Below are 25,453 nucleotides of genomic sequence, written 5' to 3' on the forward strand. Positions count from 1 at the left end.
TTCGTATATGTTTCTGGGTACCTATAATAATAATTAATATAATTACCTGAGCCTGGCAGCGTCCTTAGTGTCACTTTTAGTGCTGTTTCGGAGGGCAGACCTGTAATGGAAGACGAGGTGGATGAGAAGTGAAGGAGATAAAAGGTATCAAATACCAACACGATGGAAAAATATACACAAATGCGGTATTGACTACGTTTCGCGCGCACAGTGGGCTTATCAAGTCGCAAACGGATCTACCTGGATAAGGAGTATATGAGTATATAAGGGTGGAGAGTTAGGTGGAGAATGTTGGGAAGGTTGTGTTTCAGACGGACCTCCACAGGACGTCCCGTGGAAGTCCGTCCGTCCTTCCTGTGAAGAAATTATCTCTGAAAACCGGTAAGAAGACAACAAAGGGACCAGACGGGATGAAGACAAAAAAGGGAACAGGTGGGTTGTAAACAAAGGGACTAGACGGGATGAAGACAACAAAGGGAACAGGTGGGTTGTAAACAAAGGGACTAGACGGGATGAAGACTACAAATGGACCAGGTATGATGTAAACAAAGGGACCAAACGGGCTTTCATGATGGACTTTACAATATTATATATAGAAAATAACGCCATCCACTTCAAATTGCTAGACGGATGAAAGATAACACACACACTGTGCCAAGTTTTAGAAAAACGAACTCGGAAGACACTGTAAACTATCCTCCAGTTTTACTGACAAGTGTTTAAAAATAAATTGGTAAAGAAACATTAGGGAAAAGGAGACACAATACATGGAGAGCAAAAACTTACTAATTAGGACACAATTCGGGTTCAAGTCTGCAAATTCATGTGTATAAAATATATTAAGTTATTGTCACATAGCCATGGAAATTTACCGTGGAAAAATAATAGATGAGCTGACGGCATATATTCAGTCTTTAAGAAAACCTTTGACAGAGGTCACATGAGGTCACAGTTATGAGGAAAAATTTCCTCGTGGGGAGACCTCATCAGTGGGGTACCACAACGATCTGTACTTATTTCAATAATGTTTTTTTATTTGTATAAATGGGTTACCAGAAAAAATGGAAAACTATGTAAATATGTTTGCAGACGATTCAAAGTGATTTTCTATTGATTTTTTGGGGATTTTTTAAAAGTATCTAAAATATATGTTAATGTTGAAAAATCATTAGAAATCATATTTCTCGGAATATTTCTACGATTCAATGCATTTTCAAGTATTTCAGGAAAAAACTTAATTTTTTGAGTTAAAATATGTATTTTCAATTTACTTCAATAATAAAAATGAATAAATCATGACGGGAAAACACACTGAATAAATAGAGTGATAGATACATAATAAATAATAAATGCATGATAATAATAAATGTCATATAATGATAAAGAAAGAAAGAGAAAGAAAGTCATTTTAAGAACATCAATAGTGTGACAAAACACTTAAAGAATAACTTAGGAGTTATTAATAACAAAATATCCCCTGATGATCATGTAAATTGCATGGTGAGAAACTTGTGTACTACACAGACTGCAAAATTGTTTCAAATATATGGATGGAAAACTAGTAAACAAGCTATGTACAACATATGTTTGGCCAAAACTGAAATATGTAGCGGCTGTGTCGCGTCCGTACGTAAGACATGTGGTTATATTACAGTCTTAAACAATAGGTATAAAATAGCTCCAGTGCTGAATAATGACTTATGGCATAAAATTGTTAAAAGTAAAGATAGTTACTCTGGCTGAAAGAAAGAGCAAAAAAAAAAAAAAAAAAAAAAAAAAATGGTAACCATTTGTTAGGTTATGAAAGTACATAATATCTTATTAATTCACATACACTTTTTAAATTACACCAAAGTGGTTGGGCCACTTATCTTTTATATCCTACCTCCCCCCCCCACCCTTTTCCAATATTTCCATCCTTACCCATCCTTCTTCCTTACCCATCTTACCAAAGCTCTGGTCATCAGAAGAAGAAGAAGAAGAAAGTACATGAAACGAGAGATAAAGAAGTCGTCTTAGTACTTGCAACACGGACAAGAAGATGCAGTTGTAAACTGAGGAAAATAGAGCTGAAGGGATACAAGATTTTTTTTCATTAATAGACCGGTGGAATGATTCAAAAGAGGAAGTAGTAGATGATAAACCAGTGGAAACTGAAAAAAAAGTCACACACACACATACATACACACATACACACACTCACACACATGCACATACACACACACACTCATGCACACAGGCGAATTATTGAAGACGGGACGCCACGAGCATAGCTCTGCTCCCTGTTGATACAAATAAGTAAATTCACACGCACACACACGCGCACGGGGCACAGAAGACCGCAGACGGAGTACAGTCTAGGGGACCAGAGAAAACGAACCTCACTCATGGGAAAGGATGTTGGGGTGAGTATAACACCAGGCACATCTCCTGAGGCGCACATCAACCAAATAACTGCTGTGGTATGTGGGCGCCTAGCAAACCTCAGAACAGCATTCCGACATCTTAATAAGGAATCGTTCAGGACCCTGTACACCGTGTACGTTAGGCCCATATTGGAGTATGCAGCACCAGTTTGGAACCCACACCTAGCCAAGCACGTAAGGAAACTAGGGAAAGTGCCAAGGCTTGCAACAACACTAATCTCAGAGCTAAAGGGCATGTCCTACGAGGAGAGGTTAAGGGAGATCGACCTGTCGTCACTGGAGGACAGGAGAGATAGGAGGGACATGATAACGACATATAAAATACTGAGAGGAATCGACAAGGTGGACAGAGACAAGATGTTCCAGAGATGGGACACAGCAACAAAGGGTCACAGTTGGAAACTGAAGACTCAGATAAATCACAAGGAAGTTAGGAAGTATTTCTTCAGCCACAGAGTTGTCAGGAAGTGGAATAGTTTGAGGTATGATGAAGCTCATGGTGCAGGGAGAGTGACCCTGTAGCGGCCAGTGAAGAGACGGGGCCAGGAGCTGTGAATCGACCCCTGCAACCACAACTAGGTGAGTACACACATACACCTCACCTGTTCGGGACTTGTCTGAGGGTGTGAGATTGGTCCAGGGAACGGTGGTGTTGTTGATCCGAGTCTCTGATCAAACACAGTGCTCTCTTGAAGCCCTTACGAAAGTTCTTCGACATGAAGCCATACACCACCGGGTTCATGCAGCTGAAAGATAACAGTCTTGTAGGATCGAAACCCCTAGCAAGTGCGTTCCAATTCTGATCCTGAGAGTATTGGTTTAAATCTTGAAGATGTGCGTTCGAAAACTAAGGAGAAAAGCTTAAATCCTGAGGATTGTTGTTAGTAGTACTTGTAATAATAATAATAATAATAATAATAATAATAATAATAATAATAATAATAATAATAATAATAATAATAACAATAATAATAATAATAATAATAATAATGTTATTATTATTATTATTATTATTATTATTATTATTATTATTATTATTATTATTATTATTATTATTATTATTATTATTATTATTATTGCTGTGACTTCTGGTCCGCACTGTCACATTCCAGGTCTGGGACCGAGATTAGGCTAAAGTTTGTCTTCCAATCTTGGTTGTAAATTGAGGCGAAATGGGAGCGTAGCATATTGCAACCATTGTCATTTTCTCTCTCTCTCTCTCTCTTCTCTCTCTCTCTCTCTCTCTCTCTCTCTCTCTCTCTCTCTCTCTCTCTCTCTCTCTCTCTCTCTCTCTCTCTCTCTCTCTCTCTCTCTTCAGTGATGTGTTTTCCGCAGTTTGTTCAGTGAAATTCGACTAATGGTGAAATACAGTTTAGGTCTGAAATATTGCTGTAATATGTGACCCACAGCATTATGGTACTTGCTTAGAGAGAGAGAGAGAGAGAGAGAGAGAGAGAGAGAGAGAGAGAGAGAGAGAGAGAGAGAGAGAGAGAGAGAGAGAGAGAGAGAGAGAGAGAGAGAGAGAGAGAGAGAGAGAGAGAGAGAGAAATGATGAAGAATACAATTCAAACTTTTGTCTCCTTAAGTTTTATAAAGTTTAGGAACTGAAAATTTTTTTGTGGGCGTGGTTTATGTGCGGGAGGGCGTGGTTTATGTGCGGGAGGGCGGGGTTTATGTGCGGGGAGGCGTGGTTTATGAGCGGGGAGGGGCGTGGTTTATGAGCGGGGAGGGGCGTGGTTTATGAGCGGGGAGGGGCGTGGTTTATGAGCGGGGAGGGGCGTGGTTTATGTGTGTGGGTTTGTGGGGATTTATGGGTGCCTGGGCGTAGTTCATGAGCTCTCTCTCTCTCTCATACTATTTTCTGCCTTTGCAACGTCCCTCAGTTGCACAAAGGGGCAACAACAATTTCCTGGAATGGCATCTGGTCTTTCATCTGTTGTTCTTGTTTAACAATCACTGGATATTGTGAACGGTTTCCATATACGCGATGTCCCCCTTAACAGAGAAATTTCACTCCCTTGTGCATTCACATCAACCCATTTCCTTTGACAAGGCTCGTTACTGCGGCCAGCAGTAACAGCCTGATTGATCACATCCTGATCCACCATGAGGCCTGGTCTCAGACCAGGCCGAGGGGGCGTTGACCCCCGAAACCAGAATTCATCTTTACAGCGTAAGGCATGATGCAGGCTCGATCCGCTGTCTACTTAAACCTGCCGTTTGTCTCTCGGATTGTTGATGATTCTTAAGTCAATTAAGGTCAATTCAAAGCCCAGCTCTAAGGTATACTTCCCTCGCTATTCCAGGGTTCCGTTACAATGTAATTGTCATATAGCAGGGATACCTTACTAGCTCTTGTTCCCACCGTGGAACTGCCATATAGCAGGGGATACCTTACTAGCTTTTGTTCCCACCGTGGAACTATCGTACAGCAGGGGATACCTTACTAGCTTTTGTTCCCACCGTGGAACTATCATACAGCAGGGGATACCTTACTAGCTTTTGTTCCCACCGTGGAACTATCATACAGCAGGGGATACCTTACTAGCTTTTGTTTCCACCGTGGAACTATCATACAGCAGGGGATACCTTACTAGATTTTGTTCCCACCGTGGGACTATCATACAGCAGGGGATACCTTACTAGCTTTTGTTCCCACCGTGGAACTGTCATATAGCAGGGATACCTTACTAGCTTTTGTTCCCACCGTGGAACTATCATACAGCAGGGGATACCTTACTAGCTTTTGTTCCCACCGTGGAACTATCATACAGCAGGGGATACCTTACTAGCTTTTGTTCCCACCGTGGAACTGTCATATAGCAGGGATACCTTACTAGCTTTTGTTCCCACCGTGGAACTATCATACAGCAGGGGATACCTTACTAGATTTTGTTCCCACCGTGGGACTATCATACAGCAGGGGATACCTTACTAGCTTTTGTTCCCACCGTGGAACTGTCATATAGCAGGGATACCTTACTAGCTTTTGTTCCCACCGTGGAACTATCATACAGCAGGGGATACCTTACTAGCTTTTGTTCCCACCGTGGAACTATCATACAGCAGGGGATACCTTACTAGCTTCTGTTCCCACCATGGAACTATCATACAGCAGGGGATACCTTACTAGCTTTTGTTTCCACCGTGGAACTATCATACAGCAGGGGATACCTTACTAGCTTTTGTTCCCACCGTGGAACTATCATACAGCAGGGGATACCTTACTAGCTTTTGTTTCCACCGTGGGACTATCGTACAGCAGGGGATACCTTACTAGCTTTTGTTCCCACCGTGGAACTATCATACAGCAGGGGATACCTTACTAGCTTCTGTTCCCACCATGGAACTATCATACAGCAGGGGATACCTTACTAGCTTTTGTTTCCACCGTGGAACTATCATACAGCAGGGGATACCTTACTAGCTTTTGTTTCCACCGTGGAACTATCATACAGCAGGGGATACCTTACTAGCTTTTGTTCCCACCGTGGAACTGTCATATAGCAGGGATACCTTACTAGCTTTTGTTCCCATCGTGGAACTATCATACAGCAGGGGATACCTTACTAGCTTTTGTTTCCACCGTGGAACTATCATACAGCAGGGGATACCTTACTAGCTTTTGTTCTCACCGTGGAACTCTCATTTAGCGAAACTTAGACACTCCAAATAAATTAAATCAACAGAGACCGGCTCTGAGACTCGACCCTCGTGAATACAACTCGGTAAGAGCACATCTCCCAGTGTTGCAGATATGATCCTTAAGACTTCTGTCAAGCCATTAAAAGTCTGCTGAGGATGAGCGACGCTGTATTCTTTTCATAATTGATGGACTGACCACATCGACTCAAGGCTAAGGGACTGATTACCTTAAACTCCTGCTCTTCCCCGTTCTCCTTAGTTATGGACTGATGAAGCCACTGTGTGGCGAAACGTTTCCTCAATAAAGATACCCAAGTGTTGCATATGTGTCTAATTTATCTTAGAGGAGATTAATGGATTCTCCCAGGCAAATTTCTGGTGAGATTTTGTTTTTATCGTGAATGAGTCGGTCAGCAGATCGGGAATTAAACGGTAAATGAAACAAATTGAATTATACAGGGCAAATACAGCGTAATTAGCATGTAAATAGTGTGGTGTTTGTTTAGTGGAACATGTATAGAAGCGTCAGTAAATCGCGGGGTTAAAGTATGTGGAGGTATGTGAGGTGCAATATGCATTTTTTCCCAGGTTCTCCTACCAGTAACTCGCTGCTTATCGGTAAATAATTAAAGGTTTGTAGGTGAATGGTTCAGAGAACCGACAAGTTGATAAATTAGACACATATGCAACACTTGGGTATCTTTATCAGGGAAACGTTTCGCCACACAGTTGCATATGTGTTTGATTTATCAACTTGTCGGTTCTCTGAATTATTCATCTACATTCCTGTCTGACACAGCAACATCTTGGGATCTTAATACAGGGAATTCTTCACTCGCCTAACCCTCGGACATAACCTATTTCCACATTGGAGAAATGTGACAACACGTACGACTGCTGCACCTCTCCTACCTACGGTATATAAGCTACTCCGCACATATGCTGTATTCTTTTCATAATTGATGGACTGACCACATCGACTCAAGGCTAAGGGACTGATTACCTTAAACTCCTGCTCTTCCCCGTTCTCCTTAGTTATGGACTGATGAAGCCACTGTGTGGCGAAACGTTTCCTCAATAAAGATACCCAAGTGTTGCATATGTGTCTAATTTATCAATTAAATGTTCTCAACACATCAAACCCACTCACCACAATCCCCTCTCCAAACTTTCCAATAAAGGAAACTGTTATTCTCATTCATTTAAACCAAGAGGACTTCGCCGATATCAGCGAATCTCGCGTCTTACCTCCTCTTGAGAGAAGAATGAGTGGAATGAGAGCAGCTGGTCAACATGATACTCGACCTGAGTGACATAGTGTAGGCATACCTCTGACATGACAATGATGGAGTGAACGATGATGAAAGTGTTTTTTTTTTTTTTCAGGTCACCTTACCGCGGTGGGAAACGGCCGATGTATTAATAATAAATAATAATTTATAGCTGCGAATTATTCGGGGTACCTTAAAGGTAATTTCCTTAATTCATCCAATTTTTGGAAAGGCCCGGCTTGTGTGAGTCATTTACCTCAAGACCTGGAGAAGACTCCATGATTCCCTTTGCTAATCACCAGACAGGCGCGCTGCCTCCCTTCTAATTACTGACGTTAAAACTTGTTTTGCATTCCTGGGATGAAGGCCGGAGCGAAACGAAATCGTTTAAATGGTGGGGAAAGTGTGGCGGTGCTTTGTTCAACGGTGTCTCGTTAACTGTGATGAGCTGGGTGCTAAAAACATAGGTGCTGAGAGAGGATGATGTTTCTCTGTGGATTATATTTGTGAAGACGTTTTATTTTGTCTGGCGTTTCTTTCTGTCTGGTTATCTTCCTGTCCGCTTGCCTTCCTATCTCGTTTTATTCCTGTCTGCTTGCCTTCCTATCTCGTTTTATTCCTGTCTGCTTGCCTTTCTATCTCGTTATATCCCTATCTGCTTGTCTTCCTATCTCGTTTTATTCCTGTCTGCTTCCTTTCCTATCTCGTTTTATTCCTGTCTGCTTGCCTTCCTATCTCATTATATCCCTATCAGCTTGCCTTCCTATCTATTTATCTTCCTATCTGCTTACCTTCCTATCTAGTTATTTTTCTGCTTGTCTTCCTAACTAGTTAGCTTCCTATCTGGCTACCTTCTTGTCTGCTTGCCTGAAGCAACAAGCTACTTACACAAACATAATTCTCCCACTGACAAACGCACAAGAACTTAATATCCTTCGCCGTACGTGATGCTGGGAATGACAATCAATCAGTACCTTCTTTCGTACGTGAAAAACCATGATAGAAAAAAACATTAAAAGACACATTTTCATAACGTTTAATAAACACCAGAAAATTTTTTATCCCACTGATTTTTTGTAATTCGTTTCACAATTCGAAAAATTTTGCGTTAATTCAGCCACTTTTTTTTTTTTTTGAGAATTACCGTCAGAATTATAATGAGGATAATTTAGATAATTGGGGTTTTGATAGTATCTCATTGACACAGTTATTTTTTAGGATTAAAATGATTTTAATTAATGTTGTTAAAATGACATTAAAAGAATTACTGGTAATATTTGATAGTTGATTTATGAGTTTTATGACTCTCTGACCGCGGGTTCTATCCCCGCCCTTGGTACGGTAAGATTTTTATCGCCTGTCCACAACTGATCAATTATACTTTAATCCATAAGGTAAACTCTTAGGGTATTAGCACTGAACAATATATAACTCTAAGTGCAATAATAATAATAATAATAATAATAATAATAATAATAATAATAATAATAATAATAATAATAATAATAATAATAATAAGCAAGTGATATAAAATGCTGAACAACTACTGTGAAAAAATAGTGAACTTCTAAGAGTTTTCGTGAATTCTCACGAAAGCTCTTGGAAATTCACTCTTTTTTTTCTCAGTGGTTGTTCTGCACACTTCCCGGTGTGTGTACTTTAAAAGATACCTCTCGTAGCACATACACTGAGAGATATACACACATCTCGGGTATATATACGCTGAGAGATGACGTCTGTGACTCTTGTGCGCCATATGGGAATCTTTACACTCCTCATCTTCCTCTGTTCTTCTCTGTACTGGACTGAAGAAGGCATTAGCTGGAGAAACATCTCCTTAATATATACTACCAAATATTGAACAAGTCTCCCGTTCTTCAACTTGCCGGTTTTCAAAACCATTTTCAACCCTCGCTGAGAGATAAACATCATCCCTTCCTCTAACTCTCAAGGATTTACCTTGGGTCACTAATGAGAGTTTAGGAAGATGCTGAATTAGAGGTTAATGATACAATGAAGTGATATACCGTATTTCGTGGCTTATAAGACGCGACTTATAAGACTTGTTTCAGTTTCAATGGCTCGGCATCGGACGTAACTGGTAGAGCTATAGCTTAACCCCCACCCCAGACTTACAGCTCCCGTCACTGACATTCGGTTTATAGGACGCAGGGTGGTTTTTGGAGACATTTTATGGGAAAAATGCGTCTAATAAGCCGCGAAATACGGTATTAACCTGTCTCATGTGTTGACTCGTGTTGATTGTATCCGGCATATCCATCTACCGTATATTTTCTGTGACACACACACACACACACACACACACACACACCACCTCACCTGTTAAAGTAAGACAGGAGATCTAGCAGAGTCTTGACGTTCTTAGTGTTTTGGTCTATGTGGGGCACGAGTGTGAACGCCTGCATCATGTTGAGTACCAAGAGGGGCCCCCAACATGCTATGAAAAGCACCACCACCACCACCAACATTGGCACCACCTGTGAGGGAGAACGGAAGAGTCTACCTAGAGAAAACCTGTAGGATGTCCCCGGGGGTCAACACCCCCGCGGCCCGGTCCATGACCAGCCGTTAACACCACCACCATGACCATCCTACTCTCACTAACACCACCACTGCAATAAATATCTCCACATAACCCACATAAACCATAAAACAAAACGATAACAATACATAACCACAAATAGCTAATGAGACACATAACACACAGTAGCACCACCACGTAATGTACGATAACACTACATATCACACAAGAAACATCACATAACAGCACTAACAGCACATAGTGTACAATAGCAGTATTTACCATACAGTTATACCTAATAACGAACAATAAGTCGAACACATAATTACACCACATAACGCAATAACACTACATAACATGTAATAACACAGCATAACATAAAATAACACCACATAACACGTAGGAACACAGCATAACATACAATAACACCACATAACACCTAGTAACACAGCATAACATACAATAACACCACATAACACGTAGTAACACAGCATAACATACAATAACACCACATAACACGTAGTAACACAGCATAACATACAATAACACCACATAACACGTAGTAACACAGCATAACATACAATAACACCACATAACACGTAGTAACACAGCATAACATACAATAACACCACATAACACGTAGTAACACAGCATGACATAAAATAACACCACATAACACGTAGGAACACAGCATAACATACAATAACACCACATAACACGTAGTAACACAGCATAACATACAATAACACCACATAACACGTAGTAACACAGCATAACATACAATAACACCACATAACACGTAGTAACACAGCATAACATACAATAACACCACATAACACGTAGTAACACAGCATAACATACAATAACACCACATAACACGTAGTAACACAGCATAACATACAATAACACCACATAACACGTAGTAACACAGCATAACATACAATAACACCACATAACACAACACAACATATCACACAATAACTACATAACACAAGAAAACCACATAACACCACATAACGAATAACAACACCACATAGCACAATAAAACCAGTGACAGCAGAAAAAAAATATACATAAACACCCGTCAGCAAGAGATTATTATTATTATTATTATAACCAAGGGGGAAGCGCTAAACCCGGAGGATTATACAGCGCCTGGGGGGGGGGATGTGGAAGGCATTCAGGCTTAATTCGGGGAACTGGAGCACAGATCCAATTCCCTAAATCAAGAGCCCCTCACCAACATCAAGGAACTTTCCTTGAGGGGCCGTCAGCAAGAGAGAGTTTAAAGGTCGGTTTTATTACACAAATTAAATACCTAATTTTAAATGAGAAAAACACAAGATTTTCCATATTGAGTTTGCATAACGAGGTTAAATATTTTACGATATTTAACGATATCTAACGGGGTTAAATATCGTAATTTAAGGCTAGTTAAGGATTGGGGTAAATGGCTTGGTTCATATATCGGGGTTAAGTATCAACAGTTTAAAGAGCGGAGTTAAATGGCTGAGTTTAATAGCTGTTTAAAGAGCGAGGTGAACACAACACTGGGAAGATCACGAACATTTCAAGGAAACGCTAAACCCCTGAGGGTCATGCAGTCGCTAGGGAACACGAGGCAGTCAGGTTTGATCCAGGGAAACTGAGGATACCTTTAACGTCATGGATCGAAAGCCCTTCACCAGCATCGGGGGGGGGGGGGGTGGCGGGGAGATCACCTCCGGGTGGGTGATAATATTTATTGAAAAAAATCGAAACCCTGCAAAAAAGTCTCCAAAAAATCTCGTATATTTGAGCAACATTTTAGTTTCCATTTGACTTCATCCTGACAATTCTTAGGGTTTTTATAGTAATTTTAAATGTTATGTTCAAGACTACGCATTACGTCACCTCAGCACGTGTATACGAGCAATAACTTTCCAATGTAGTTATTGTTTTTATTCGTTTTGTCCATAATATAATATATTAGTGATATATGCGCACCGGCAACTCTTAAGTTATTAATATATGAATGGAATATCTCAAGAGCCTCAGTGTACGGCCAACCTCGGCCACTGTAGGATGGGGTAATATAGTCAACTTTTAATCAATTTCTTATTTGGGGGAGGGGGTTCCCAGCACATTGTTGTTTGCAGACCCATCACCTGATTTTTAATACTCAATAAATAATGGATGTTCCTATAAAATTATATTTAAACTATATCGCTGTTCTTATACTTTTTAGATTTTTTTTAATATCCACAAACCCGTCAAGGGAGGTGCCTCGGTGTTGGTGACAGGGTTCTGCATCCAAGGGAATGGCGGTAGAATAACCCGAGTATTTACCATAGAAACAGTAGTAATAACGTATAGTTACAGGAATTGAAGCATTTTAATCTATCCAGCGTATTTCGAGCCATTTTTACAATCTGATATACATTTTTTTGCTCGATTTTCATTCTTGCAGTGGCCGGAGGATGGGGAGAGCCTTCTGCTTTACTATACTTGCCTCGAACACATAAATAATACACGATAGTTCATAACCCAGACACATCGAGAGATCTCGGCTTCCTTGGTTAATGGGGTTTAAAGCCTGTCGACTACACGATTATCATTAAGACAACACAAAACATTCACCACAAAACATGAATACTTAAATACCTAAAATAGGGATTAAAGTCAATTGAATACCTTAAATAGGGATTAAAGTCAATTGAATACCTTAAATAGGGATTAAAGTCAATTGAATACCTTAAATAGGGATTAAAGTCAATTAAATACCTTAAATAGGGATTAAAGTCAATTAAATACCTTAAATAGGGATTAAAGTCAATTAAATACCTTAAATAGGGATTAAAGTCAATTAAATACCTTAAATAGGGATTAAAGTCAATTGAATACCTTAAATAGGGATTAAAGTCAATTGAATACCTTAAATAGGGATTAAAGTCAATTAAATACCTTAAATAGGGATTAAAGTCAATTAAATACCTTAAATAGGGATTAAAGTCAATTAAATACCTTAAATAGGGATTAAAGTCAATTGAATACCTTAAATAGGGATTAAAGTCAATTGAATACCTTAAATAGGGATTAAAGTCAATTAAATACCTTAAATAGGGATTAAAGTCAATTAAATACCTTAAATAGGGATTAAAGTCAATTAAATACCTTAAATAGGGATTAAAGTCAATTGAATACCTTAAATAGGGATTAAAGTCAATTGAATACCTTAAATAGGGATTAAAGTCAATTAAATACCTTAAATAGGGATTAAAGTCAATTAAATACCTTAAATAGGGATTAAAGTCAATTAAATACCTTAAATAGGGATTAAAGTCAATTGAATACCTTAAATAGGGATTAAAGTCAATTGAATACCTTAAATAGGGATTAAAGTCAATTGAATACCTTAAATAGGGATTAAAGTCAATTAAATACCTTAAATAGGGATTAAAGTCAATTAAATACCTTAAATAGGGATTAAAAACAATTAAATACCTAATATAAGGATTAAAGTAAATACCTAAAATAGGGATTAAAGTCAATTAAATACCTAAAATAGGGATTAATGTCAATTAAATACCTAAAATAGGGATTAAAGTGAAAATACACTGAGAGAAATATACCTGTCAGTGTATATATCATAAGTATGTATTTCTGATCTCCTGCCAACTGATGTTACCACGTATATATAAGCAATTTATATTAATTCGTTAATACTGGCAATATAAACACTTTGGAAATTATTCTTGGCGTGATTTAATTATAAATGGCTACATTAAAATACAGGAAAAAAATGTTGGTAGCTGCGGAGAATAATGGACGAGTGTTTTAATTACGAGGCTTCGCAGTGTTTTTAATACCATGTTGGAATTATAACCTAGAACAATGCTGAGTATTTCCAGGATGGTGGTGGTGGTGGTGGTGGTAGTGGTGGTGGTTGTGGTGGTGGTGGAGGTGGTGGTGGTGGTGGTGGTTGTGGTGGGGGTGGTGGTGGTGGTGATGGTGGTGGTGGTGGTGGTGGTGATGGTGGTGGTTGTGGTGGTGGTGGTGGTTGTGGTGGTGGTGTTGGAGGTGGTGGTGATTGTGGTGGTGGTAGTGGTTGTGGTGGTGGTAGTGGTGGTGGGGGTGGTGGTAGTGGTGGTGGTGGTTGTGGTGGTGGGGGTGGTGGTGGTCGTGGTGGTAGTGGTGGTGGTGGCAGTGGTTGTGGTGGTGGTAGTGGTGGTGGGGGTGGTGGTAGTGGTTGTGGTGGTGGTAGTGGTGGTGGGGGTGGTGGTAGTGGTGGTGGTGGTGGTAGTGGTGGTGGTGGTAGTGGTTGTGGTGGTGGTAGTGGTGGTGGGGGTGGTGGTAGTGGTTGTGGTGGTGGTAGTGGTGTTGGGGATGGTGGTTGTGGTGGTTGTGGTGGTTGTGGTTGTGGTGGTGGTAGTGGTGGTAGTGGTGGTAGTGGTGGTGGGGGTGGTGGTAGTGGTGGTGGTGGTTGTTACGCGCCCCTACTTCACTCCATTATATACAAAAATAAAAGGCCTGTTTAAAATAAGTTCTGTAATAATATATCGCGAACCACTTTATTACTAGCTAGATAAAACAGGTTCGACTATATATTATTATCAGGTACAGTATGAATCATCAAAACTACTCTCATTGTATTATATTGTATTATTAGTAGGTTAGGTATTACGAATGTGTAACCACTACTGTAGTGACCAATTGGTGGTTCTAGAATTGACGCCACGCGTCGCCTTCTGGCCGAGCTGAAGTCATACTATGGAGTAGCTGAGTGAGTCAGTCAGCTCCTAGCTCTGACTCGGTACGGGTCTTCTGGCCGAGCTGAAGTCATACTATGAAGTAGTTGAGTGAGTCAGTCAGCTCCTAGCTCTGACTCGGTACGGGTCTTCTGGCAGAGCTGAAGTCATACTATGAAGTAGTTGAGTGAGTCAGTCAGCTCCTAGCTCTGACTCGGTACGGGTCTTCTGGCCGAGCTGAAGTCATACTATGAAGTAGATGAGTGAGTCAGTCAGCTCCTAGCTCTGACTCGGTACGGGTCTTCTGGCAGAGCTGAAGTCATACTATGAAGTAGTTGAGTGAGTCAGTCAGCTCCTAGCTCTGACTCGGTATGGGTCTTCTGGCCGAGCTGAAGTCATACTATGAAGTAGTTGAGTGAGTCAGTCAGCTCCTAGCTCTGACTCGGTACGGGTCTTCTGACCGAGCTGAAGTCATACTATGAAGTAGTTGAGTGAGTCAGTCAGCTCCTAGCTCTGACTCGGTACGGGTCTTCTGGCCGAGCTGAAGTCATACTATGAAGTAGTTGAGTGAGTCAGTCAGCTCCTAGCTCTGACTCGGTACGGGTCTTCTGGCCGAGCTGAAGTCATACTATGAAGTAGTTGAGTGAGTCAGTCAGCTCCTAGCTCTGACTCGGTACGGGTCTTCTGGCCGAGCTGAAGTCATACTATGAAGTAGTTGAGTGAGTCAGTCAGCTCCTAGCTCTGACTCGGTACGGGTCTTCTGGCCGAGCTGAAGTCATACTATGAAGTAGTTGAGTGAGTCAGTCAGCTCCTAGCTCTGACTCGGTACGGGTCTTCTGGCCGAGCTGAAGTCATACTATGAAGTAGTTGAGTGAGTCAGTCAGCTCCTAGCTCTGACTCGGTACGGGTCTTCTGACCGAGCTGAAGTCATACTATGAAGTAGTTGAGTGAGTCAGTCAGCTCCTAGCTCTGACTCGGTACGGGTCTTCTGGCCGAGCTGAAGTCATACTATGAAGTAGTTGAGTGAGTCAGTCAGCTCCTAGCTCTGACTCGGTACGGGTCTTCTGGCCGAGCTGAAGTCATACTATGAAGTAGTTGAGTGAGTCAGTCAGCTCCTAGCTCTGACTCGGTACGGGTCTTCTGGCCGAGCTGAAGTCATACTATGAAGTAGTTGAGTGAGTCAGTCAGCTCCTAGCTCTGACTCGGTACGGGTCTTCTGGCCGAGCTGAAGTCATACTATGAAGTAGTTGAGTGAGTCAGTCAGCTCCTAGCTCTGACTCGGTACGGGTCTTCTGGCCGAGCTGAAGTCATACTATGAAGTAGTTGAGTGAGCCAGTCAGCTCCTAGCTCTGACTCGGTACGGGTCTTCTGACCGAGCTGAAGTCATACTATGAAGTAGTTGAGTGAGTCAGTCAGCTCCTAGCTCTGACTCGGTACGGGTCTTCTGGCCGAGCTGAAGTCATACTATGAAGTAGTTGAGTGAGTCAGTCAGCTCCTAGCTCTGACTCGGTACGGGTCTTCAACACAAAGCTCCTAGCTTAAACTAAAACTTTAAACCAAGTCTATTGTCTTGCCTTTGCCATTAGTTTCCTGAAGTCTGGTAATTCATGTCACTTACGAAAGATAACTATTTCTTTACCTCAGACATTTCTAAAAGAGTTAAATGGTGAGATTAGTAGATTATTAATTGAAATTATTGTATTATACTCTGTTAATGAGAATTTGAACGTAAGATTGGGTTTCTTGCTGTATAATATTTCATTTATAATTGCTTGTGGTTATTTTAATTCACTGACCAAATACCAATGAAGGTAAATGATTGGTAATAAAATAAAACTAACAAAAAAATGGAGTTATTTGTGCCCCTATTGTTACGGTGAAGATTAAGTCGTAACAGTGGTGATGGTGGAGGTGATGGTGGTGGTTGTGGTGGTGGTGATGGTGGTGGTGGGGGTGGGGGTTGTGGTGGTTGTGGTGGTGGTGATGGTGGTGGTGGGGGTGGGGGTTGTGGTGGTTGTGGTGGTGGTGATGGTGGTGGTGGGGGTGGGGGTTGTGGTGATGATGTGGTGGTTGTGGTGATGGTGGTTGTGATGGTGGTGGTGGTGGTGGGGGTTGTGGTGATGGTGGTGATGGTGGTGGTTGTGGTGGTGGTGGTGGGGGTTGTGGTGGTGATGGTGGTGGTTGTGATGGTGGTGGTGGGGGTTGTGGTGGTGATGGTGGTTGTGGTCATGGTGGTGGTGGGGGTTGTGATGGTGGTGGTGGGGGTTGTGGTGGTGATGGTGGTGGTTGTGATGGTGGTGGTGGGGGTTGTGGTGGTGATGGTGGTTGTGGTAATGGTGGTGGTGGGGGTTGTGATGGTGGTGGTGGGGGTTGTGGTGGTGATGGTGGTGGTTATGGTGGTGGTGGTGGGGGTTGTGATGGTGGTGGTGGTTGTGGTGGGGATGGTGGTGGTGGTGGTAGTGGTGGTGGGGATGGTGGTGGTACTGGTGGTAGTGGTGGTAATGGTTGTGGTGGTGGTGGTGGGGGTGGTGGTGATGGTGGTGGTTGTGGTAGTGGTGGTGGGGGTTGTGGTGGTACTGGTGATGGTGGTGGTTGTGGTGATGGTGGGGGTGGTGGTGGTACTGGTGGTGGTGATGGTGGTGGTAGTGGTGGGGGTGATTGCGGCGGTTGTGGTGGTGGTGGGGGTGGTGGTGGTTGTGGTGGTACTGGTGATGGTGGTGGTACTAGTGGTGATGGTGGTAGTGGTGGGTGTACTAGTGGTGGTGGGGAGGTGGTTGGGTGGCACTGGTGGTGGTGATGGGGGTGGTGATGGTAATGGGGGTGATGGTGATGGGGGTGGTGGTGGTGATGGTAGTGGAGGTACTAGTGGTGATGGTGGTACTGGTGGTGATGGGGTGGTGGAGGGGTGGTGGTGGGGGTGGTGGTTGTGGTGATGGTGGGGTGGTGGGGGTGGGGGGGTGAGGGTGGTGATGGTGGCGATTGTAGTGGTGTTAGTGGTAGTGGTGGTGGGGATAGCAGTAGTAGTAGTGGTAGTAGTGGTAGTGGTGATACAGTCACCTGGCAGATTTGTTCGTGGGTTCATTATTTATTGTGTTTTATAAATTTTAATTTGTTGTTGTTTCTTGAGACAGAAAAGTGCTCTCAAAGGTCTGTTTTGTGGCGTCAAACCTGACACTTGTGCGTCTCCCATCACTTATAAAAACATACTTGATAGAGCATTTACTGTAACAAGAGAGAGAAAGAGAGACAGAGAGAGACAGACAGAGAGAGACAGACACAGAGAGAGAGAGAAAGAAAGAGAGAGAAACAAACATGCATTCGAACGTAACATCAAAGGGTCTCTTTTTTTATCTTTTCCGTCGGTGACTGAGGAAGTCCAAACAACCCAAGGGATTTTATTTTAGTTTATCCTGTTTAATAATGAAGCAACATTTTATATTAGTTTATCCCTGAATAACAATAACTACATTTACTTTAGTTTATCCTGTGTAACAGTAAAGTTACATAAAGTTTATATTGGTCAAAAGTAAACTTCCATTTGTTAAGGTAGAAATAAAATTCAAATTCTCTTTAACATGAGATTTTGTTCTGATTTTTAACCCCTGAGGGTCAGCCACAGTGTCATGGAGGGACTGTTTTATTCCCACTAGGGTCCTTCAATCTTGTCCCCCCAGGATGCGACCCACACCAGTCGACTAACACCCCGGTACCTATTTGCTTGCTAGTTGAACAGGACAACAGGTGTAAGGATACGCCCAGTGGTTCCACTCTTGTAGTTACAAAGAAAATTAAAGAAAAACTAAGTTAATTTTAAGAGGCCAAGATGTGATAAGTGCAGCTTCAGAAAATTGGCATAGGGATTTTAAGGGGGGACTGATCACCTCTTATTAAGGTTAAAGGACTGATCACCTCCTAGCAAGGCAGAGGGACGGGTCACTTATCAAGGTTGAGGGGCTCATCCCCTCCTATCAAGGCTGAGGGGCTGATCATCTATCAAACCTGAGGGGCTGATCGCCTCAAATTACCTCTCTAAATCTACTGTCTCCAGTATTTTTTTTTTCACTGGATAAAAAAAAACCAATGCCTTGCAAAATGTTTTCGTCACTAAAGACACCCAGGTGTTACACTTGTGTTTTTGAGTGTTAAATACACTTTGAGTGTTCTGTGAGGATAGTTTATGTATTTTTTGTTTGCTTAGTAACATAAAGGCATCCTGCATGGCTAGTGTTGATCGTGGTGATGAAAGCAACGGGCTTAAGGAAGCATTCTATTAGCGAGAAATCAATGGGACACACACACGTCCATCCCAGGAGCAAATTACCTGCGGAAGAGTCCGAAACGTGGATGATTAAGACACGTTTCGCCTGCACAACTGGCTTCTTCAGTCGAATACAGAGGATAGGGAATATTGTGTGAGATGATCATAGTATTGCGTAAGGTTAGGTTAGGTAAGATTCGTCAGGAAACAGGTTTCCTGACGCAGGTGTTAGCCATATGATGACCCGCCGCTGGAGCGTTTGGTCATCTGACCGAGGCCTTCTGCTGGCATACCCCTCCACCCACCCCCTTTAAAAATAATGGTTATAATTATAACCACATAGCTGATTTACAAGATGAGAAGAATCGAAGTGTTAAAGGTTTGCGACAGTTCCATCTTTCTAAATCCTCAGACATGAAAAAGTAATTTCGTAAAAGGCTGTGTGGAGAAATTTTCTCCAGGAGGGGGGTATCAGCCCCCTTCAGCCCCTTCAGCCCCTTTCAGCCCTGAGGGGCCCAGCCCTCTCAGAAAGGGCAAGCGTCTTGTTTACTGCTACAGTGAGTAATTGATCACAGATGCCGTACGAGTATGCGACGTGGTCAAGTGACCGTTGCTCCTTGCAGTCCAGTGTTGCAGAGTGTATTTTAATAAGAGACAGTACATCTCTTACTTTAGCAGGACAATTAAGGAAAATCCTGCTCCCACTTTGTTACCATAGTAAAGATAGTGGACATTGTTGTCTATGCTTAAGACAGCAAGAATCAAACGTTCTGCTTTGCTTCATCGAGGAAGTGGCAAGGAAGCAAAAGTACTATGTCAGCTCTTTTTTGTGCTAGGGGAGTGACGGCATGGGGCGCTGTGGCGTCTTCAGATTACTTTTGACTCTACTGAGAGTGACACTGACGCCAGGATAACCAACAAAGAACACTGATCTGTGCGTTAGTGTGAACAAAGTGTCTCACAAAACACAATAAACACTTAAGAGAAGTGTGATCAGCTTCTTTAGTGATAAGATTGTGAACAATAAAGACAAATCTTGTGGAACATAGTGTACCAGTGTGCGTATTCCTAGACTATGGAAGACGTGGACATCCAAGGACACTTCAGCTTCTATCAAGTCACCGATATCTGTCGAAGGTGTGAAGAACACCATTGCTCACGCTACAAGAGCAAGGTAGGTTACGAATTTCCTGTAGTACGGGGGACTGGAGTTTACCTGGAGTTTACCTGGAGAGAGTTCCGGGGGTCAACGCCCCCGCGGCCCGGTCTGTGACCAGGCCTCCTTAGGTCAGTGTCCCAGGATGCGACCCACACCAGTCGACTAACACCCAAGTACCCATTTTACTGATGGGGAACATAGACAACAGGTGGAAAGAAACACGTCCAATGTTTCTACTCTGGCTGGGAATCGAACCCAGGCCCTCACCGTGTGAAGCGAGAGCGTTAACCACCTGCGCAGTTCTTGAGTCGCAAGGAGTTTGTAATCAACCTATAGTCGGCAGTAAGGTGCGGACTTTTGAGTCCAAACAAGTATGTAATTTGTCAGCAATCAGTGAATGAAATATGCTGGCATAACACCCCCTAGGGGTAATTTATAATCTTACAAATTATAAATCTTTACAGCCCTTTGAGAGATGACTTCGACAGCTTCTCAAGACCTCGTCTGCAGGGGCGGCTGTGCAGGCGATGAGTTGTCTTTCTAAGTACAAACTCTTTAAACTTAACTGGTAATGCCATTTCTCAACAGGCTGCAACAGATGGTGAGAACTTCCTGCAGAGTGCAACAGAAAATGGAGGTCACGGTAAAAACAGCATCAGAAAATGAGAAACTTGAGACTACCAGAAACCTTGAATGCAAGGGAAAACTAATCTATACTTTACACCCAGTATAAATACGTGTAATAATATCTTTGTGATGAATGGTTTGATGAAGCCACTGTGTGGCGAAACGTTTCCTAGTGTCTCAATCTTCAACTTGTCGGTTTTTCAAACCATTCATCACAACTGTCAGACACTGCAGCATCATGGGATCTTGTTACAAAGAATTCTTCAACACTTGTCCGACCTTTGGACGAAGACCTACTTCGACTAGTGGATGGTACCACTATGACCCCGCCTCCGCCTGCTTCACCTCACCTCACTACAGTATATAAGCCACGTCTACGGCCCTATGCTGTACATTCTACAAGATTGATGGACTGAACACATCGACTCCAGGCTGAGGGACTGATTACCTCAAACTCCTCCTCTCCTTACGCCTTTCTACTTTGTATTGGACTGATGAAGCCACTGTGTGGCGAAACGTTTCCTGAATAAAGATTCCCATATGTTGCATAAGTGTCTCAATCTTCAATAATATCTTTATTTCTACAAGTACAAGGTATACAGGCCTAGCTGACATCAATGACATGCTACTATATAGAAAGCCCCTTGTTATGCAGAGCATTTCGGGCAAATTAAGTCAATTTTGTCCCAGGATGCGACCCACACCAGTCGACTAACACCCAAGTACCCATTTTATTGACGGGTGAACATGGACAACCGGTGTAAGGAAACACGCCCAATGTTTCAACCCTCGCCGGGAATTGAACCCGGACACTCACTGTGTGAAGCGAGAACTTTAGCCACCAGGCCACGGGCCACCAGGTTAAATTGAGCCGTAAAGCTTCTTATACAACCAACGGAAGACCGTGACGAACACTCACGAAACAGCGTTAGTACACCTGTTTCGTAATAAAGAATAGATGTTTAGGCTGTTTAGTATGTTTGGCTTGTACTTGTTGCATGTGTTTCCTCATGCAATTTAAATTGTTGTCTTAGACAGTTAGGAACTATCTCAGATAGTTCCTAACTATGGAACTGAACTTCTCCAGGCTGAGGGACTGACAACCTCAAATTCTACGACTTCAAGGGTGATGGACTGATTACATCGTCTTCACATCTCTACTGTTCCTGCCTACTTTCTGTATTCGACTGAAGAAGCCTACTGTGTAGGCGAAACGTTTCGGAATAAAGTTGTCTAACTGTTGCCTATGTGTCTTACCTACCAACCTGTCGGTATTGTATACCATTTTGATGTTAGGTAAGACACATATGCAACAGTTAGGTATCTTTATTATGAAACGTTTCGCCTACACAGTAGGCTTCTTCAGTCAAGTACAAAAGTTGATAGAAGCAGAAGATACTTGAAGACGATGTAATCATCGTCTTCAAGTATCTTCTGCTTCTATCAACTTTTCTGTACTTGACTGAAGAAGCCTACTGTGTAGGCGAAACGTTTCATAATAAAGATACCTAACTGTTGCATATGTGTCTTACCTAACAACCTGTCGGTATTTTATACCATTTTAATGTCCATTTTGATGTTCATCAGAAATCTTCCCTATGAGGATAGACTGAGGGCCCTGAATCTGCACTCTCTCGAAAGGTGTAGAATTATGGGGTATATGTTCGAGGTGTATAAATGGAAAACAGAGATAAATAAAGGGGATGTAAATAGTGTGCTGAAAATTTCCAGCCAAGACAGGACTCGCAGCAATGGTTTCAAGTTGGAAAAATTCAGATTCAGGAAGGATATAGGAAAGCACTGGTTTGGTAATAGAGTTGTGGATGAGTGGAACAAACTCCCGAGTACAGTTATTGAGGCTAAAACGTTGTGTAGTTTTAAAAATAGGTTAGATAAATACATGAGTGGGTGTGGGTGGGTGTGAGGTGGACCTGACTAGCTTGTGCTGCTGGGTCTGGTGCCGTGCTCCTTCATTGAGTGGAGGTGACCAGACTGGGTGGGTCATTGGGATAATCCGGAGGGGAGGACATGGACCTGCTCCGCATGGGTCAGTAGGCCTGTTGCAGTGTTCCTTCTTTCTTATGTTCTTATGTTCTTATGTACTTGTTTCATGTGTTTGTCATGTACTTGTTGCGTGTGTTTGTCATGTACTTGTTGCGTATGTTTGTCATGTACTTGTTGCGTGTGTTTGTCATGCACTTGTTGCGTGTGTTTGTCATGTACTTGTTGCGTGTGTTTGTCATGTACTTGTTGCGTGTGTTTGTCATGTACTTGTTGCGTGTGTTTGTCATGTACTTGTTGCGTGTGTTTGTCATGCACTTGTTTGTTCGCTGTCTACTACAAATATAAGGATATTAATTAACATTTATTTAATTAGCAAATCATTCTCTAAACACGACTGAAACTCGCGTAGATTTGAACGCTTCCTGGTTCTACCGAGTTCCCGCGTTGCCAGACGTATCACTACTGTTGTTTTCCTACTTTGTATTTAAATACACACTTTTTATGAGTTGTGTAACCTCAGGTAGCGTAATATGTCTACCTTGTCAGCCGGGATGTAATGACTGTTTGGCCTTGCGGAACACTAGCATCAATAGTCTGGTGGATCAGGCTGTCCAGGGGAAAAACACGGGTTCCAGTTGTACAACCGTCGAAAACAGTCACAGGGATGTCTAATCAGTCACAGGTATATCTAGTCAGCCACAGGCATGTCTAATAACTGTTATGTGGGGTGATGTGGGAGAAGGTTAGTGTTCTTGCTTGTGCCTAGATGGCGTGCATTCGTGACACAGCTGGTTGTAATGTCACGGTTAATTGGATTAAATGGGGTTTCACTGGTTAATTGAGTTTAAAATCTATCGACTTCACAAAAGGGTACTTAAGGCAGGATGTGACCTGTTCACTTCCAGTCAAGGATAGTTAAATTCCTAAAATATGGATTACAGTGAACTTTCGGTATATATATATATATATATATATATATATATATATATATATATATATATATATATATATATATATATATATATATATATATATATATATATATATATATATATATATATATATATATACCAAGATATCAACATCTCTCGATGTGTCGATGTATATGCACTAAGAGATATACACGTTAAGGTGCGTATACAGCATACTGAGAACAAACACCAATTGCAAACCTCAGTGACCTTGTTCAGTTGATAAACTTGTCAAGAACTAAATAATTCAGATGCAGCAAGATGCTGACTGATTGTTTACAATGCTCCGAGCAGTAGCTTGGTGTCATGTGGCTCAGTTAGTAGCGCTCTTAGCTGACATACTGAGAGTCCATGGTTCGATCCCCGGCACAGGTGGGAACGTTGGGCATGTTTCCTTACACCTGCTGTCCTAATTCACCTAGTAGTAAGGAGGTACGCTAGTGCAAGCCGACTCTTGTGGTTCGCATCCCGAGGAAGGGGGACTAGTAGTATAGTTTAAGGCCGAGCTGTGAGATGGGCTGAGGTGAGATAAAAGCTTTTAGCCTGTAAATTCAACTGTTTATGCTGGAAGACACTGACTTCGTTATTTAAGAAAACTGAAGACAAACTGCACTGTCACTTCAGCTTTACTGTCTGGGTAATAATTCACCCCGTGGAGCATTGTTGCAGGCAAGGCGAGAATTGGTGAGTGTCTCCCACCGGAAAACTTTGCAACATCGAGCCTAGGCTTGCAAAGTGAAGATAAATGACATTTCTGTTGCAGCTGCAGTTATTATGCACAGTGGTATTATGCCGTGGAATCATTCATCTTCTGTGCGCGGTTTTCCCGTCTGTGTTGCATATGTTGAGTGTAAATTATCATAATGTGTGTGAGAGAGAGAGAAAGAGAAAGAGAGAGTGCATGTGTGTGTATGTGTGTGTGTGTGTGTGTGTGTGTGTGTGTGCGTGCGTGCGTGCGTGTGTGTGTGTGTGTGTGTGTGTGTGTGTGTGTGTGTGTCTGTGTCTGTGTGTGTGTGTAACAGTTCTTTGCCACAATGAGATTTTTGATTACTGAATCCGTATAGTAGTGGACTTGCAATTGCAAGAAAGATGTGGCTGGGACTCCATTTGTGTCCAGACTGACGAGAGAAAGAGAGAGAGAGAGAGAGAGAGAGAGAGAGAGAGAGAGAGAGAGAGAGAGAGAGAGAGAGAGAGAGAGAGAGAGAGAGAGAGAGAGACCTCAGCAGTGTTACAAGGGTGCTCATGATCCCAGACCGTCATCCACTACTGACAGTGACATGAGTTTTGAACATACTATGGACGTCCGTCATGATTCCCAGTCACATAAGAACAGAAGAATATTTGTGTGTGATGAATGGTTTGAAAAACCGACAAGTTGAAGATTGAGACACTTATGCAGCATATGGGAATCTTTATTCAGGAAACGTTTCGCCACACAGTGGCTTCATCAGTCCAATACAAAGAGGAAGGCGTAAGGAGAGGAGGAGTATGAGGTAATCAGTCCCTCGGCCTGGAGAAGTTCAGTTCCATAGTCAGGAACTGACTATGGAACTGAACTTCTCCAGGCCGAGGGACTGACAACCTCAAATTCTACGACTACAAGGGTGATGGACTGATTACATCGTCTTCACATCTCTACTGTTCCTACCTACTTTCTGTATTCGACTGAAGAAGCCTACTGTGTAGGCGAAACGTTTCGGAATAAAGTTGTCTAACTGTTGCATATGTGTCTTACCTAACAACCTGTCGGTATTGTATACCATTTTGATGTTCAGGTTTTAGGGTGAACAGAGACCTTCTACTAACTCCCCGTCCATGCAGTA

General features: G+C 42.2%; 1 protein-coding gene across 1 annotated transcript in view; it reads right to left on the reverse strand.

Moving 5' to 3' along the window:
• Window positions 1-236: 236 nt before the first annotated feature.
• LOC138854746 (QRFP-like peptide receptor) overlaps window positions 237-25,453 on the reverse strand; it is a 133,443-nt gene continuing 108,226 nt past the window's right edge. The window contains exons 6-8 of the mRNA XM_070099525.1: window positions 9,683-9,840; window positions 3,029-3,172; window positions 237-354 (exon numbers count right to left, since the gene is read on the reverse strand). Of these exons, the coding sequence (XP_069955626.1) occupies window positions 237-354; window positions 3,029-3,172; window positions 9,683-9,840 (420 nt within the window). The remainder of the gene's footprint in view (window positions 355-3,028; window positions 3,173-9,682; window positions 9,841-25,453) is intronic.

Source organism: Cherax quadricarinatus, chromosome 68 (genome assembly GCF_038502225.1).
Source record: "Cherax quadricarinatus isolate ZL_2023a chromosome 68, ASM3850222v1, whole genome shotgun sequence".
NCBI classification, from domain to species: Eukaryota; Metazoa; Arthropoda; class Malacostraca; order Decapoda; family Parastacidae; genus Cherax; species Cherax quadricarinatus.